This window comes from Leptinotarsa decemlineata, unplaced genomic scaffold (assembly GCF_025532065.1).
Source record: "Leptinotarsa decemlineata unplaced genomic scaffold, Ldec_3_MD MMD2_P_RNA_scaffold_1, whole genome shotgun sequence".
Taxonomy (NCBI): Eukaryota; Metazoa; Arthropoda; class Insecta; order Coleoptera; family Chrysomelidae; genus Leptinotarsa; species Leptinotarsa decemlineata.
The window spans coordinates 2,359,154-2,378,060 of NW_027412523.1; the positions used below are offsets into that span (position 1 = coordinate 2,359,154).

The 18,907-nt window shown below is 34.2% G+C and overlaps 1 protein-coding gene across 2 annotated transcripts in view; it reads left to right on the forward strand.

Annotated features, from left to right (window-relative positions):
• The first annotated feature begins 2,970 nt into the window (after nucleotides 1-2,970).
• Nucleotides 2,971-18,907, forward strand: part of aspr (asperous) — a 41,543-nt gene continuing 25,606 nt past the window's right edge. Inside the window, exons 1-2 of one of the 2 annotated variants that reach the window (XM_074176006.1) lie at nucleotides 2,971-3,128; nucleotides 10,018-10,279. In XM_074176006.1, the coding sequence (XP_074032107.1) occupies nucleotides 10,018-10,279 (262 nt within the window). In that variant the 5' untranslated portion in view covers nucleotides 2,971-3,128. The remainder of the gene's footprint in view (nucleotides 3,129-10,017; nucleotides 10,280-18,907) is intronic. The other variant, XM_074176043.1, reaches the window with a different exon arrangement.

The window sequence follows — 18,907 nt, forward strand, 5'->3', positions numbered from 1 at the left end:
CAGGCAGATCAAAAATAATATAGGTCCCAAATCACTCCCCTGAGGTACCCCGAAAAAGACATCGCGAGATGATGCCACTGAATCCTTTATTTTGGTTACCTGTTTGCGTTGTGATATATAATCAGTCAGCCATAACAAAACAGTTTCCCTGATACCAATACTTTGAATTTCATTTAGTAATATGTGGCGATCAATTGTCTCAAAAGCTCTCTTAAGATCTAAAAATACGGCTATAATATAATGTCCCTTATCTATTGATTCTTTCCATTTTGATATTGTGACTTGTAATGCAGACTCACATGAATGGTGTTTTCTGAAACCTGACTGATATTTTAGTAATGTGTCATTATTTTCTAGATATTCAATGAGTTGATTAAAATAAGGATAACTTTGAAAGTATGATTATTTAATATGTAAAGAATGTACAAATGAATTAATAAATCAATAATAACTACAAATAATAATTATTAAAGTATTAAATTAAATTGAATGTTTTTTTTGAAGTAATTTTGAAATTTTAAATAATAAAATTTATTTGTTGTTGCTTGCATGTTATTTCATTGTAATTTCAGTTTTTTGCTCAATAAAATTGTTATTTTTTCAGCTATTCTTTTCAATTTTTTACATATTCTTTCAGGGATTTCAAATCAATTTATATTATATTAGACAATGGAAGTCCGAACTGATGAAATACAATAAAATTTATTGTCAGGTTGTTTCATACACAGTTCAACATGAGAATAGTAATAAAATAAACTTTAATAAATATTTGAAATACATGAATAATTAGATAAATCCATGCATTCATTTTGAAACAATTTTTCAATCCCAGCACCAGAATTTTTTGAATTCAATTTTTAAAATTGATCCCGTCATCATGATGCATTCGGAAAATCGGAGCAAAATATTTCTAGATAATTCCTACTCCACAAGGTCAAAAAAATTCAATATTTCAGTTCCACATGTGACTAAAACTATATCCCAGAGATCTAGCATGTTTCTTGGGCCAAATATATACAACGATCTACCAAATGAACTGAAACAACTAAACTCATTATCTCTGTTCAAGAAGAAGCTGAAATTATGGCTGACTTCAAAATCAAGAATTTCAACACATCGATTAGTCGATATAAAAAATACATACTATGATTGATATTAGGTTAAGGCTATTTAAAATAATTTCTTTCACACACTCGTTCTGTCAGATTTTTCTGTGGAAATCTGAGGCATGCCATTATCATATCAACACAAGTTATACTTTCCTGATTTTGATGATCACGCTTGCCCCGTATTTCATGATTAATTTATGACGTAAATATAACGTCTAAAACGATTCTTTTGTACTAATTATCCTTATTTCACAACAAATTATAGTTACAATTCATATATTCTGTGAATACTCTCAATCTCATCGTTGTGATGTCCTGAATAGTAATTTTATTTTTATGAAATTTTTGGTATTATTATATAGTATTATTTCCTTGAAAAAAATTATATTGTTTACATTTCTCTTAAGCCATTTTTGTTCCAACTTTCGTCTACTGCTCTTTTTATAATTAAGCTATATCCGAAACTCTCAAGCTAGTTGAAAACACATTCTTTTGGTTAACCTATATTCTCATTTTTACCCTTGTTTTCTTTTCCATTAATTTGACTGTATTACATTTGATTCCTCAACATCACACCAGAATAATATGTCACCACATACAAGCTGATATCAGCTTCGGTGGATTTTTGTTTATTCTAAGCCTCATTACTAAGGTTTTTTTCATTAGATATTTGATTTTGTAACAATAGAAGGTCTGTATTTTTTTTTTCGCTATTTATGAATAAACATTATTATTATTATGGTAAATTTTCGTTATGTGGACACCCGGCGATTTTAAAAAAAAGTTTTGACTGTACTTACGTATTTTGATGCGTAGATTACGAATCCGAAAGAAACAAGCGGCGCTCTCCCTTATTTGAAAAGTTACGGCCCTTCAAAGTTCAGAAAAGAGCAACTTTTCAGCCTTCTTTTTCACTAAATAAACTATTTAAAAACACAAGCATTTATTCACGAGGTCACCTTTACACCTTATTCCTCCTTCTTTAACACTTTTCACTTCAATAATCAACATTTTTCTTATAAAAATGTTAAAAAATGTACGGAGCTGCTTTTTGGTTACATATCACTGTATTTTACGTTTTTAAGGTTGATGATATGGTTGGTACGTCTGATGCAGTCCATATTCCTGAAGTAATTCAAATGTTTTTTACCTTCATTCTTTAGATCGTAAATTGGTTTTTGGTGGTGTATTACGAATTTGAAATAGTAGGCGACGACAAATACCAACCGCTTTTTTCTGAAATGTCACTAGTAACTAACCTAAAAATAGAATAATGTCACCAGGAGAAGCATTCGTTTTTAAATTAAGTTTTTTATAAGAAAAATGTTGATTATTGAAGTGAAAAGTGTTAAAGAAGGAGGAATAAGGTGTAAAGGTGACCTACTGAATAAATGCTTGTGTTTTTAAATAGTTTATTTAGTGAAAAAGAAGGCTGAAAAGTTGCCCTTTTCTGAACTTTGAAGGGCCGTAACTTTCTAAATGAGGGAGAGCGCCGCTTTTTTCTTTCGGATTCGTAATCTACGCATCAAAATACGTAAGTACAGTCAAAAATTTTTTCAAAATCGCCGGGTGTCCACATAACGAAAATTTACCATTATTATTATTATTATTATATAACTTTTTTCGTTGAAGTAATGCCTGAATAAAACTAACTTGATATCGAATCCGGACCTGAATTCTTTCCATTAGTCATTGCGACTATCCAGGCTAGGATATCCAATCCTTTATCTATCTAATAGTACCGCCAAAATATCTAAATAAGTATTTGCGAAGCCACTACTTGATTTGCATACCAGGTAATACATTCACGTCATAGCGAACTTAACACCTACGCTTCTTGTATAACAAGAAAATGACATTAATGAGACTTCGGTATAAGATATATAATAGAAGATTGGATTCGAATTGGAGTTGGTAGTTATAACCCACTGTTCTTCTACAGACTGTAAACAAGTGTTCTCAGTTAGTGATAGTTTTTTCTGTGATATACTCGACTAACGTGTTCAAAAGTTTCTGAAGGTAATGTTCACATTTCTAGTCGTCAAACTGTTAATTATAGCACAATGATACTGTTAAAAAACAATGTATTTTGGCTGAAATGGTACTGAATTGACAGAAATACACTGTTCAAGAATAAATAACCTCACCTAAACTTCATTACTATGATTCGATGGGTTTACTGATTAGACATACAGGGCGGACCATCGAAAACGCAGTACATAACTGCCAGGAAAAAATTTCGAAACTTTCATCCTTTCAAGTCATCCTTGAACTGAAAATCATTAAAAATGGCTTTTGATTCTCTATCCATTGATGCTTCGCGTTTGAAAATCAATAAAATGCTTTCAACTGACAACAATACCTCTCGAGAATGTGTCCCTGCTTAAAATCTAGATAACTCAAGTCGGGTGACCAAAGAGGCCACACAAGTCCATCTGATCGTCCTATTCCTATAATAATAGTTCATACAGTTATATATAAAAAGTGATTCCACTTAAGTCTCGCTTGCTTTTACGCAGTGATTTTAATCAAGTACTCTCATTGGTTTTTCATAGTTTGCCTTCAATCGGGGACCACCTGCCCGGTACCGGTGATGCCCAAAAAGCTGAGATCAAATTCAGATCAAATTGTGAATGATCGGAATTGTACTCATGTATTTATCTATTCATTTTCATGGAATATTTTGCGCCCTAGTCTTGAAAGTATAAAAGCTATGCCTGTGGACGAATGATCCTGATTTTCAGATATTTTCACAAACTTGTTCAAATTTTTTCTTAAATACATAATGCATGACATATCTACGCAGAATAAAAAGTCATAATATTGTTTTGCTGAAAATTCGTTATACATCGGTCGGTCGGTAGCCAAGCGGTTCGGCGTGGGTAATTTGTTCACTCACTCGAATTGACTGCCGTGTTGGTCGGTGGTTCAAGCCCTAGTCTGAACGATCGATCTTCACTTGCTATCGTCCAACCCGTGTTAGGAATCAGACGTTAAAAGGTAACACCTCGTTAATCCTTAGCTCGCACAAGTTTCGACTTCTGAGGGTTGTCGTTCGTAGGGGTGCGACAGCTGGTTAACGGAAAAACAGAAACATGTACAAGTAGGCTTCAAGTTGAAGATCAATCTGATCTTCTGGGAAAAAGTACCCGACTTGAGGTTTTAGCGCAACCCCATAGAATAATGTTTTACGTAATATGTGAGTAACTGAAGTTATGGTATACGTTTAATTATTGTTGTAATTTCAACACCCCTTTCGTCAGCTCATATCAGAATTGATATAAATTACTAGGAATTTTGTAGATTTCGAAATCACAACAGTATGGCTGAGAAAGTTAGTTGAATTTTCTGCTTTGAAAAGAACTGCATTCAGATAGTTTTGTGAGAATTGCGATAAAAAGTATGTTGGTCAAACTAAGCGGATTATAATAACTTGTTTTAAGGAACATATTTCCCATATTAGATTTCAAAGGAGTCCAGTGTTGCTTAACATAAATAAATTGAAATTGTTGACAGCATTTTTGTTCTGTACTTATCAAATTAGAACACTGGTTTGTAAATTCTTCTGAATTGAATATCTTCTTCAATGTATACATAATAACCGCATTCACTACAAATATAACAGTGTAATTCCCACGTTTTTTTGTTTAAAGGTGGAGAAGTTGAAGGCCAAAACTTTCCTCTTCCAAAAAGTTATCTCTCCTCAAATAATACCTCTTTCAACTCAGTAACATATTTTCATAGTACTGAAGATACCAGAAGGCGAAACAAAAAATGAAACACGCAGTTTCTAATTTTTCAGGACCTGATCATTTATCCTGATAAATAACTCGTCCGATTTATTATCTGTCAGAGATAACTTGCTGTTAGAATAACTATATCAAGAGGGGTACCTCAAGGCTCTGTTTTGGGACCCCTTCTATTTTTGGTTTTTATAAATGATCTTCCGAAATTTTGTTAAAAAGCTTCCATTACTGTTATTTTTGCAGATGATACTAACATCTTAGTATCTGCGGAAACTATATCCGAAGTAATTGTCAAAGCTAATGAAGTAACTGATCAATTTCTGAGTGGTGCTCTATAAATGGCCTGCCGCTAAATTCTGCAAAATCTCATATGCTCAACTTTGTTACTAAAAATACAATTGATAAAAGCTATTTGGTTAGATTAAATAATGAAACTTTACATCAAGTTAATTGTAATAAATTCTTAGTTGTTGATATTGACAACTTACCTGGAAGTTCCATGTTGTTAGTGTGAAACTGAAGCTCAGTAAACATATATATTTACTTCGTCGGTCAAAACATACAGTCACTCTTGATGTTCTCAAGCTTTTATACCACAGTTTAATTCAGTCAGTGATTTCCTATGGTATTGACAGTGGGTCTTATTAGATACAGCTGATGAAGTTTTTGTTATTCAGAAAAAGGTAATCAGAATTCTGGCTGGTGCATCTTCAAGTAAACACTGCAGGCCATTATTTACTCGTTGTAGTTTATTAACAATGCCTAGTTTGTGTATCTACCAAACATATATATATAAAAAACAATATTTCAATTATTCCTAGAAATGAGCAAATCCATGAACATTTCACCAGAAATAACTCTCAACTACATCAACCTTATAGTAGATTGACAGTATCAAAGAATCACACTATGTGCATTAGGGTTGAGCTATATAATAAGCTTAGTGATGACATTGAATCCTCAAATATCAATATCTTCAAAAGGCGACTCAAGATTTTTCTATTGCAAAAAGCATACTACTCTGTGGATGAGTTTCTCCTTGAATCTTAATTTGATTGTAGCTCATTAACTTTTTTTATGTATGTTTTATGTTTTATATTGATTTTTCTATCTTTTTTATGTTTGTTTGACTTGTTGAATCATCCAGTATTTTTTTTATTTCAAAAAATAACCGCCTCAACCGCGAAGGGTTATTAGCGGAGGAACAATTAGGTATTTTATGTAATATATGAATAGATTTCAAAAAGGTTACTAAAGAGTTCAAGTTCACCATGTCTGAGGCAGAATTGAGATCACTGGGAAGTCTTGCTTCTTGTCTTTCATATTCAAAAACTGGGCACTCCAGGATAATGTGTTTCACACTGTTGATCACATCACAAATATCACACTCCGCAGCATATTCTTTCTTCATAAGGTGTTGGTGTGTTAGTCTTGTGTGTCCGATTCTGAGGCGATTAAGAATGACTTGATGTCTTCGTTGGGCTGATTGGTAGTTCTGAAAGCGCATGTCGGGATTTATCTCACGTAATTTATTTGATTCCATGACCATCCATCTTTCTTTCCAAGTGTTTGCTATTAGTTTCTTTATGATTTTAAAATAATGTGAGTGAGAAATTTGTTCACACAGTGTTGCGGAAGGAGTAACTGTAACATTGCGAGCGACTGCATCGGCTTTCTCATTGCCTCTGATTCCAGTATGGGAAAGTATCCAGATTAGTTTAATACATTTTTGATTCTGCATTAGCTTGGATATCCTTTCCTTTATACGGACAAGTAGTGAATTCCTTGGGTATAACTGTCTAATTCCATGAATTGCGCTAAGAGAATCGGTGATAATAACAGAATTGCCAGTCTTTCACAGTGTGCTACATCTTGATCTATGGAGTTTAATTCACCTGTATAAACACTACAGATTGACGGCAGACGGTAGGCAAGCTCCGTATCTCTTGTAATGACGGCTGCTTCCACACAATTAGAAGATTTCGAAGCATCTGTGTATAAGTGATTGTATTCCTTGTAGTTGGAGATTATTTCAAAGGAAGTTTGTTGGATGAAACTTGGTGTGATTTGACAAGACCTTCATTAGATTCAAACCATTTTGACAAGATTTCTTAACATTGCAAATATGGGCGTTCCAATTCAGTTTGTAGTCAAACGTCATCCCAAGAAACTTCGTTTCCTCAACGAATTCTAACTGCTATCCATTAGGTGTAAAGTTTGGGAAATTAGTTGCTTGCTGTTTGGAAAATAGGAGGCATTTGGTCTTCGCTGGTGAAATTGGAAACCTGTATTGAGGGACCATAATTCCAGACTTGATATCGCCTCCTGAAGAAGTGACTCCAATGTGCCTATATTTCTGTTTCTATTTCCAGTATTTTATGATGATGTTATGTTTTTTCTTGTCTAACGTGATTGTGGAGAAAAACTGATTCAATAAATGTTTGATTGATTGATTGATATCAAAATTCGTAATGGTTACAAATATTTTTCAAAGAGAAATTTGACGTTCCTTTTCAAAAAGGTGGCAATTTAGTATGAATTATCAGAAACATTTTGAACTAAAGAAGAATAACTAATATTTAGAAAATATCAATTAATTTGTGAAATAATTTTTCATCTATACTCATCCAACTTTCAGTTTTCAAAATAAGTTCATGGGTTCTATCATAATCATTATATCTTATTTCTTGTTATAATGCAAGTGGAACGTTTCAAGGATATTATTAGGTATACATATATTTTTAGAAACTGTTCGATCAGGTTGTCTTCAAAAAACAAACTAATTATTTCAAGAGTGGGTGGTACCTGGTGTGACCATGAAAGAGTTGATTCTTTCTTCAGCATTCCATCCAATTCGCTTGTTTTCAAATTCAACATATCTACGTCATATTATTACCTTATTAATATTGCCGTTTGCCTTCAAATTGATACGAGAATCAAAAAAATCCTACAATAGAAATTACAACCAAATCATGTAAAGCACAATTGGTTGATAATCTATTTTCAGTAACACATACATACATTATTTTATTCATGAACAGGAACAAAGTAACCTTGTTTAAAGTACATGACGTCAATAATGTTTATGCACATGAGTCTGATCAAAACAGCGTTGACTAAGTCGTCTCTCCATTTTAATACCACTTTCATTTCCATAATCCGAAAGTGAAATCATTTATGTGTTATAACAAGACACAATTCTAGTGCTATACACAGGGTGGGGAACAATTTCAGATTTTTACGTGTGTTTCTTGATGTTTTTTGGGTATTTAATCTTTCACGAAATGGATTTGGATCTACAGAAAATCTGCTCACGTGTAATAAACTGAAGAGTGATGTCTTGGCCAACGTCGTTCGCAAAGAAATATTGACCAATGACGCCGCCAGCCCAAAATCCACATAGTCTAATCAACTAGTTCAAAAACATGAAAAATAGAGATAAAGGTCCTGAAAATTTGAGCGATAGCTCATTCGATTCGGAATCACCTCTAGAAAAATGTTTTTGAAGGATTTTGGTGCAGGTAAAAAATGGCAATTGTTATTAACATAATGAAATTTTGAAAAAATGGTATTTAGTTTTTCGTTAATAACTCAAAAAATATTAATATTTAAGCAATTTTGAAAAAAGCTCGTCAAGGAGGAGGAAATTTCCGATAAAAAAGTCGCGAGTCCCGAAACTCGCGACTGTTACGACGTGCGCGCACTGCCGCTAAATAGAGTTTATCAAAAGAAATAATTTTTTTATAACATACAATGTCATTTTAAAAATTTGAAAAAAATCTAGTATCTTCTTGACACTTGAATGAATCGAGTCCCGTAAAAAAAGTTTTATCACCATTTTTCAAGAAGTTATTCAATTGTTAACTAACAAATTTTTTCCCAATCTCCGTTGACATAAATAATGGGATAAAAGGTATAAATAATTGGCCTATGAATTTTAAACTTCGTGGAGCCCTTTTGATATATATACACCTCATACGATCCTGCGATAAAAGTTCATAAAAATTTATCAATTTGTTAATTATGATTTTTTATAATTATTGCAAAATGAAATATTTGAAAATTGTTGATAATTTTTTTTAATTGATATTTAGCTATGCCTGTTTTCACATCAAACAATGGCATTTATTAACAGGATATGAATTTTTTACGTAATTTGTTTATTACATTGTTTTAAATAGAGAAATTCAATATTTTTGAAAAAAAACTTTTTTGCTATTTTGTTGTCTAGAGATAATTATGATTTTCGAAAAAAATTTTCGTTTAATTTTAATTTTTAATTGTTTAAATCTTAAAATTAAAACCTAATTACAAAATTTCAATTACAAATTGAAATTTTCGCGACAAGCTTTTTTTATTATAATTTCAATTCTGTAAAGTCATAAATGAATGTGGTTAATGTGATTTAAAATTTCATTTCGATCTTTTTAGGGCATTCAAATAAAAGCTTGTTTCAAAAGTTTTTTATCATTATTTTATTTTGTTTTTATCGTCACCGAATTGTGTGCGCCACTGTCGGTGGAGGGGAAGTCACAGTCTATCGCACTTTTCCCTTACTTTTCGCTTAACTCGTGCGCCCACGAATCTACCGACTTCATTACAATCTTTGTCGTAGATTTTTTTTTGCTGGATCCATTTTTTTTTACGTCCATGATATATTCAGTAACAAATAGTTACCGGGGAGAAAAGAAAGTAGCGGAAAAAGCATCTGAATTTAAGATGACAGCAGAGTATTTATTTTTATTTACGTTTTTTTGCATATTTCTAACAAGAATTTTATCTAACTCGGGAGTTTCCATAAACAAATGAATTTTCACATAGTTTTGTTTTTATCGTCGCCCAAATAATTAAATCTTGTGCGCCACTATCGATGGACTGAAAGTCACAGTCTATCGCAGGCCCTCTCTTTTCATGTAACCCGCCCGTTTATGAAACTACTGGTTTCAACACAATATGTGTCGTAGATGTTGGTTTGCTGACTCCATTTATTTTTGTACGTCAATGATATATACAATAATGAACAATTACTGGGAAAAAATAAAGAAGCGGAAAATAAATCTGAATTTAAAGACTCTGCGTGGTCTTTGTTTTAATTATTTCCAAGATACATATTTCTGAAAGCAATATTATCGAATTGTATACTGATCACGATTTTGTTTCAGATGGGGGCTGTTTATCTGATTTCTGGCCTCCTCATCTTCCAGTTAGCGACTTCAGCTGTAGGTGAGCCCTCTTACTACAGGCAATACAGGATCCTGTCAGGGTTGCCTTCCTCTAATTACTACTCCCCACAGCAATACTCGCTCTACGCGAACCCCTACGTCCATCATTCCTACAGATACTCTGATCCTGTCCGTGATGACAAAATTTATGTTACCGACCAATATGGAAGAACCACGGTGCAGTCAGGAGCGAGTTATAGAGGTTTATGATCACCCCTAACCAAAATTCAATTGAACGTACCTCATAATTCCACATGTGAACTGGTCTACAGTCGAATATACTGAAATGAATTGAACAAAATTGCAATTACTACAGGGTTCATGATTTACCCTACAGTGGCGCCATCTATGTGTTCGGCAGAGAACCCAAACCTGATTAATCAATATAAATGAGGATCTCTGACAGCTAGAGGTCTGTTGCAAGTACACTCGGAAGCAGTTTACTCAGTCAACGAGACAATGACAGACCACCCGGTCAATCAGTGTGCACCAGTAACGTGGGGAGGTCCACACGCGCTTCCCTTAACCTTACTTTTCACCTGTCACTTTTTCCAGCTCATTCCCAGCTACTACACCTTTGCAACGCCGTAAATTCTCAGCACACGTCGTCTCATTGAACTAGGGAGAACATAAACAATATCGGAGAATTGAACCCAGGCCGTTTTGGTGTTCGGCTTGGTCCTTAGTTCGATACCAGTGTAAGATGTTTACGCTATTGAATTGTGTGCGGAGAGATTGGATAAATCCAACCTCATACACAAGTCAATAAAAATAGTCTCGGACAGTCATGCTGCTTTGGAAGCTCTTGGCTCCTACCGAGAAACGTCTAAGTTGGTAGCAAAATGCCAAAAACGACTCTCCTCGAGAGGAAGACTTAACAGATTGTCTCTGGTCTGGATTCCTGGCCATACTGGCCTGGAAGGCAATGATGCTGCTGACTCCCTTGCAAAGGAGAGTGCTGCAAGCAGCTTCATCGGACCAGAATCTGTCATTGACATCGCTTTAGGCTTTACCAAACAAACAGTGAACACCTGGATGGCAAGAAGATTTATGGACTTCTAGCAGAATCTTCCAGGATTGGCTCACTCCAAGGCGTTTATTCACCCTTCGAAGCTTGATACTAGTTGTTGGACTATAGTAGGGATGAACTACGATGTTTAACGGGCCTTCTTACAGGTCACTGTCATTTGTATCATCATATGCAGAGACACGGACTGTCGGAAGACAGTGTGTGTCGCCTCTATTTGGAAAATGATGGAACAGCAGAGCATATACTTTGTGCCTGCCCCGCTGGGGACCGAATCAGGTTTTTAGAGTTCGGCAGAGCCCTATTCTTATCATCTGACCTGAAAGACCACTCACCATACAAACTAATCGGCTTCGTTAAGAAGCTGGATTTATTTGGTCGAGTGTGATTAGGTGTGAGCCACAATAAACCCTTGCGGGTTAAGATGTTGAAGAAGTAAGAAGTAACTCCTAACTGGTGACAGAGTGGTTTCTCGTTGACTGGGTGGTCTGTCTCGTTGAACTGCCTACGGGTCTACTGACATCAACAGCCAAATATGAAATAGCTTCTTGGTTCTTTGCGCATTCACTCAAACAGATAGTAGAGGAAACCAGAGCCCGAAAATGTCAATCCATGGATGGCGTCTATGTAAGGGAAGTCGTTATGCTTCTAAATAATAAGGATACAGAAATTCGAACAACTTCAGGTTGAGTTATCGATTTGTGGTTATGAAAACCAGTTCCAATAGTTATTTTTCCTCACAATTTTTTTCAGTGCGCATGCGTTAGCGTCAGCTCTGTTTCTCGTAGGTACTGAGTTTTGCAAAAAAAAAACATGTTAAAATATACGAGGACAAATAATAAACAATGGAAATTATTGAATTTCTCACATTTATTTCAAGTAAGTTAGAAACAGCAAAATAATAAGTGCCCCAATTAAAAAAAATCTGAGTGATTATTGCAACGGTAACTGTTGTACTGAAAAGTACAACAAAACGAATACAGGGTGTCAAATGATCCACGTTATGAATCATTCAAAACCAATACCTACCTATTTCGTAAAATTCATAATTTATTGTTGCAACGTATTATTGTTTTGAATATCAAAATTCAAGTAAATGTTATGAAAGATACATATATTTGCTACTGTATTTTTAAGAAAAAAGTATGTGAACAACTACAATAACAATTAAATTGAGAGGGTTCTATTTTAAAGGGTGATTAATTTTTTGAAAGGAAAACTTTTGGCTTTCTACTACTCCATCTTGATACAAAAGAAGAGGGAATCTTTCAAAGAAAGGAAGGAAGCAATAATTCAGTGAATATTACTGAAGTTTTTACCCAACACCAAATCGTTATTTTTAACATCTCGACACGTGTTTCGATCACCAAGTGATCATCTTCAAAGATTTAAACTAGAAACTAATGCGAGCTAACCCTATATAGGTATCCCATACAGGTAAACCATCCAGGCGTACCACCCACACAAGTATACCAACCTAAATTAATTTTACAATTTTGCCTTAGGTATCTATTATTTTACAGTATATGTTTATATAAAACAATTTTTAGCTATATAAAAATTAATTTCACAACTATATAAAAATCCTATCCAAATTTATTTTTGCAATGTATCCTTAGGTAGTAATCAGTAAACCCAACAACATTATTTTATTTTAACAAGCTATATAGTATGCTCTTTGATATAGGTCTGTCATCGTTATTCATAATATTATTGTGTTTACTTATTTCTACACTGTCATAGGCATCTAGTTGCCTGTTGTTGTTAACTGGGCAACTAGATGCCTATGAGAATGTAGAAAAAAAAATGTTGGGTTTACTGATTACTGCATAACGACACATTGCAAAAATAAATTTGGATCGGCAATATTGTGAATTTGATTTTTATAGCTGAAAATTGTTTTATATAAACATATATTGTAAAATAATAGATAAGGCAAAATTGTAAAATTAATTTAGATCGGTATACCTGTATGGGTGGTACGCCTGGATGGTTTACCTGTATGGGATACCTATATAACATAAATAGGGTTAGCTTGCATTAGTTTCTAGTTTTAATCTTCCTCTTTGAAGATGATCACTTGGTGATCGAAACACGTGTCGAGGTGTTAAAAATAACGATTTGCTGTTGGGAAAAACACTCCAGTAATATTCATTACTACACCAAAGGTTCCAAACAGTGCATCATAAGTACAATAATTCAGTGTTCACATAAAAGTATTTGTTTCTTTCGGGTAATTCAATGTTTATAAGAAAGTAGCTGTTTGATGGCTTTTTCTTTCAGTTATTTCTTTTGAAATTGATTGCTTACGTCCTTTATTTGGAAGACTCCCACATTTTTTTTGTATCAAGATGGAGTAGTAGACAGAAAGCCAAAAACTTCCCTTCCCAAAAATACAATAATAATTCGAAAATATAACCTTGAAGTCAACCTCACAATTTTAAATGACAGATTAATAATATTATTGGTGATCAATTTCTATGTTCAATTAAAATGTTATACTTGAAACAATAAATTGTCATAGTTTATGAGGACGTAGGTATTCAATGATTATTTACTTAATTTTCATAAAGTGATGAAAAATAACATAAAAAAATGATATAACAACTTTATTGGTTGATAACTAACCTCTATGTGAACGTCCACGACAGTTCAGCGACCTCTATGATTGTTTACAGTACCTTTAAACTAGGTACGGTTCTTTCAACATAGCGATGCACTTCTGCTTGTCACTTGATGTATAAGTCTTTTGTTGCTAATTCCCAAAAGAAGTGTATCCGAAATGAATCAATAGTTCGCGCGACTGAAACAGTAGGACGTCCCTGTCAGCGCTAATGAAACCTCTTATTAAATAGTCAGAAAATATTTTTATGGATATAGTTCTGTCAGTACTAAACATTGACTTTGCAAGATTTCCTTTTCTCAAGAAAGTTAAAAAGTTATTCCATTCTCTATTTGCACCTACTATCAGCTGATTTTTTCAAATTTAACAGAAAAGAGAGAAAATTCGCTGTTCAAAATATCTTTAGAAAAAGTCTCGAAAACCGTCAGGGTGCTGTATTTATACCATTTACCAAAACAAATCTCTACAGATAACTTTTGTTTTATTTGTTCAAGTTCTTAGTATTTGTGGACGATAATGATATCGATATCAACTTGAATCGATATCAAATTGAAATGATATTCATATTGAATTGAAAAATAAATGAGTGGACTACAATGGAATTCGTTTTCAATGAATATTAGGCTTTTTTTAATAGCGACTATAACTGAATCACATATAATATGGTTTATAACTATTCCAGATTACAGCAATTCCTCATTAACTTAAAAAAATTTCATCTGATGGATGATAGAATAGAACAGCAAAGAATATGAATGAACCAATCGAAGACATTTCCATTTAAGTATCTGCTTCACTTCAAAAAGTAATCATAGGAACAGAAATTTTCACTATAAAATAAGCCAGTTCACTTGTGAAGTTTGAAGGTACAGACGAACTTATCTCCTGCACTGGTTCACAGAACATGACATCAAGCACAACTTTCTATTGCACAATAATTTTATAGGGCGTCGAACCTGAATTCAGCTTCTATTTTGAACAGGAAAATAAAAAATTCCGAAGATTGATAAAAAAAAACTGAAAATGAGATTGATTCTTCAACAAATTATCACAATAGGGGTACCAAATTTTTGGAATTTTATGAAATTGTATTGAAACAAAGCTTCTTATACTTCCAAAACAAGAAGGAACATCTATTGACTGTTTGTTTATACACTTTTCGATGAATTTCTTCCTTTAACAGTAAAGCAACTTTCAACTATTTTCTATTATTTGATATCTCATTATACTTTCACATCGGAAAAGTCTAGGGAAATTTTTATAACATACTGAATATCATAAAAATAAATGCATGAGGTCGTTTAATTTCGATTAAATTGGTACACTCGACCACCCTGTAGATTTCTATGGGTTGAACAAAGCCTACAAACTGTAGGTTTTCGGCTGAAATGAATAATCTGAAAGTGTCGAGTTTGTACATTCTATGCAGTTCTTGCTCAGCAGTTAAACTGGAAATATTGTGCTTTAACATGGAACGCCATCACTTACCATTGGCTGAGATGAATAGAGCTGTAGGGCTTCTTCAAGGTGGCATGCGACAAAATGATGTAGCTCTTCGTTTGGGGGTCTCCCAAAGTATTATCAGTCGATTGTGGCGGCGTTTCCTTGAAACTGGCAGTCCAGCCGAACAACATCCAGGGCGAGGACACGCTACAACTGCAGTTCAAGACCGATGTTTGGTCTTAACCGCAAGAAGACAACCGACAATCACAGTACCTGAGTTGGTTAACGTGTTGCAGCAGACGCACCAGGTAACCATTGGTCGTGATACTGTCAGAAATCGACTGCATGAAGCAGATCTCCACAACAGAAGGCCACTTAGATGTCCACCTTTGTCGAGAGGCAATCGCGGTAGAAGATTAGAGTGGTGTCAAGAACATCAAAACTGGGATGCAAATGATTGGGCCACAGTTTTGTTTACAGACGAATCCAGATTTGGATTTCATCCAGATTCTCGTCGAATAAGACTGTGGAGACGACCTGGAAATAATGAACGTTTGAGACACGTCCAGGAAGTCCACACATACAGAGCTGGTACAGTAATGCTATGGGGCGGAATCATGATCGGCGGCAGAGCCGATCTCGTTTTTCCAAATCGCTCCCTCACAGCTCGACAGTACCTCGACACCATTCTTCTACCTATCGTCCGTCCGTTTGCTGGTGCTGTTGGTGAAAACTTCCACCTAATGCACGATAATGCTCGTCCACATGTCGCGCGTCTAGTGACTGACTGGCTCACCAACGAAGGAGTTGATGTATTGCCATGGCCAGCACAATCACCGGACCTGAATCCCATCGAGCATGTGTGGGACATGCTTCAACGAAGAATGACTCCGCATATGGGGAACATTCACACAACGTTTCAATTGAGAGAGCTTTTAATCGCTGAATGGGCAAATGTACCTCAACAAGCATTGACAATCTCATTTTGTCGATGCACGATAGATGTAGGGCCGTAATAAACCAGCGTGGAGGCCATACTTTGTACTGATTCCAATTTTTTTTGTATTATGATTTTTTTCGGGGTGCCAAATAAGAGCCATATTTTTTTTTAGTTTTGCTTATATGCGCACTTAGTATTTTTGACCATTTAATAAATTTTGTTGTAAGTTACATTCGTTTAATAATCACCCGTCAACTTTTTTTTCCCTAAAGCGATCTAAAAAAAAATTATTGCCATTTTTAAAAATATCCCTAGACTTTTCCGATGTGTGTAGTTTATCTTTGTCGAATTATTAATGACCCCAAATACTACTGAAACTTAAAAATATTTATACATATTGTTATATTCAATTCGAAATATCAATAAAAGTATTGTGAACAATATGAGCTCAAACAAAAAGCAATGAGAAATCATTTGTTACATTTTATTCGAATTAATTATCAAAGAGTAAGATTTGAGTAGATTATGAAGAGTAGGACAGATTTTTCTGAGGCGAACTTAATAACCAAATACATGTTCATTCTTGAATTTCTTGATGTTTGTCGATAATACTTTTTCAATCAATATCTTTCATTCACACACTATCCGTTATTGGCCTCGCACTCGTAATATTAGATTTTTAAAAAAGTTTCGTCCTTCACATATAGTCAGTGGGCATACTTGTAGACTGGCTATAAGTCAAATCATCTAAAGGAACAATTCGTTCAGGCCAGTCTCAACTCCCTACACTGTAGGTTGATGGACTGACGCCTATCAGAAAACAACTACTATCCTGACTAATACCACGAAGAGCGTTGAATTATTTCCGACAGGTTTCAGTGCAGGATTATTCACTGAAGTTATTCCTGCATATGCTGTTGGCGATACAACTACCGCAGTAGATTTTCAATCATTGGAACACACTTGCAGACCGGTTTTGGGCTGTTTGGCCACTCGTCAGTGCAAAGTAGTGTCTATCATCAACAAAATGTCGATGATTTCTGATAATTGAAAATCGAATTTCTTCAGAGTATCATTCCCCGAACTAGGTTGAGGCGGACAACAAACAACAGATTTGTCATCGCCCCATCTGCCTGTGAACGAGGTAACCAACCGCATATCCGAAATTTCCTTATACGAGGAATTGGGCAAATTCCGGATATATAAAAATAAAATCATAGAATATCTTCGTGTTTCACTATTTACAATGAATAAGGCAGTTCTCAAATTGCAAGGGGTATATTTTTAAGTTTATTTTGAACTTGATTGCTTTTTTCCTTCCTTCGTAAGTTTCCAATATTTTTTGTATGAAGAAAGAGATATAGAAAGCCAAAAATATTTCTTTCCCAAAACAGTTCCTGTTTCTCAAAAACGTAATCTTTCAGTAAGTGTGAGAGAGAGAGAAAGAGAGAGAGGAGAGAGAGAGAGGTGTTAGATGAAATCTCGATTCAATTTTTTAATTTCCACCAGAAAATTCACATTTGTGAATTATCACACATTTGGATTCTCTTTGATTCCACTGATTCGTTTTTTTTCTGGGGGCCGTTTGAGTATTACGGAAGTATTAGGTATAGGGGGGCGGGGGTATTTGCTTTGCTTATTTTTGATGACATGGGGGGTGGGGGAGTCTAGATAGTGATTGCGTCAGCAGTAGTTATTCACTTTTTTACACATATGGCAAACCACACATTGTTTATGTTTGAAAAATGAAAAATGCATATCAAAATGTTTACGTAAACATGGGAGGGAGGGTAAGAGCTTCGTTTACTTTCGCTGGCAATGGGTACGGGAGGAGGGGGGAAATAATTGTAATAAATATGCTTACGTAATACTTGAACGGTCCCAAAGCCGCGAAAATAAAATTCTTTCTCAACATAATTATCCTTTCATGACAATAACTCACTATTGCGTGGATCGGCAAAAAAGTTGTAGGTTTCAAAGTGGATAATAACAAGGATGATGCGTAGGTCTGCATGAAACGAAGAAAACAAATTATTATACACGTGCCTACGACTTTTACATGACCATATAACAATCTTCAATCAATTTTATGCATATAGTTTGAACAATCCTTCAACTAACAGCACTTGTTGAACTATCCATGATAATAATTGTTGAATTTTCACAATGAACTTCATTAAAGACGTGTTTCGCTACACGGTAGCTTCATCAGTTGCTATTCTACAATGTCTTTTATGAAACAGTAGGTAATTACGACACTGAATTAGATAGATGTAGATTCTGGAAAAAGAATCGCAATATATTACTACTAGGAAAACAGGCAATTCAAATTAAATCAAAATATGCTTTATTACCCAAGATCTGAACATCTTATTGGCAAAGTCTAGTAAAGAAAAACGTGTATATGGGACAATTAACAAATGTAAACTATAAAATAATGCTTAGGAACAAGAGCAGAGTATATGGACAGAACAATATTAAGCCCATCTGAACAGATACAAATATAAGTACATGAATATATGAATATTAAGTAAATGTAAATATATAATGCTATGTAATGAACATTGATGGCCATTTCGTGTTGATTTCAGTAACTTGTTTACACAAAACTACATGCCAATTACACGATAGAGCCTTGGTAGAATTATTTTACTTTCTTTCTGAATTTCTTCTCATTGTAAATTCGCCTTAAATTAATGGGAAGGTGATCAAATAACTTTTTACTATTGAAAATATTAGAATTTTGTGTAAGGGCTATAGTAGGTGTTGGAAGGGAAATGAAGTAAGACTGACTTGT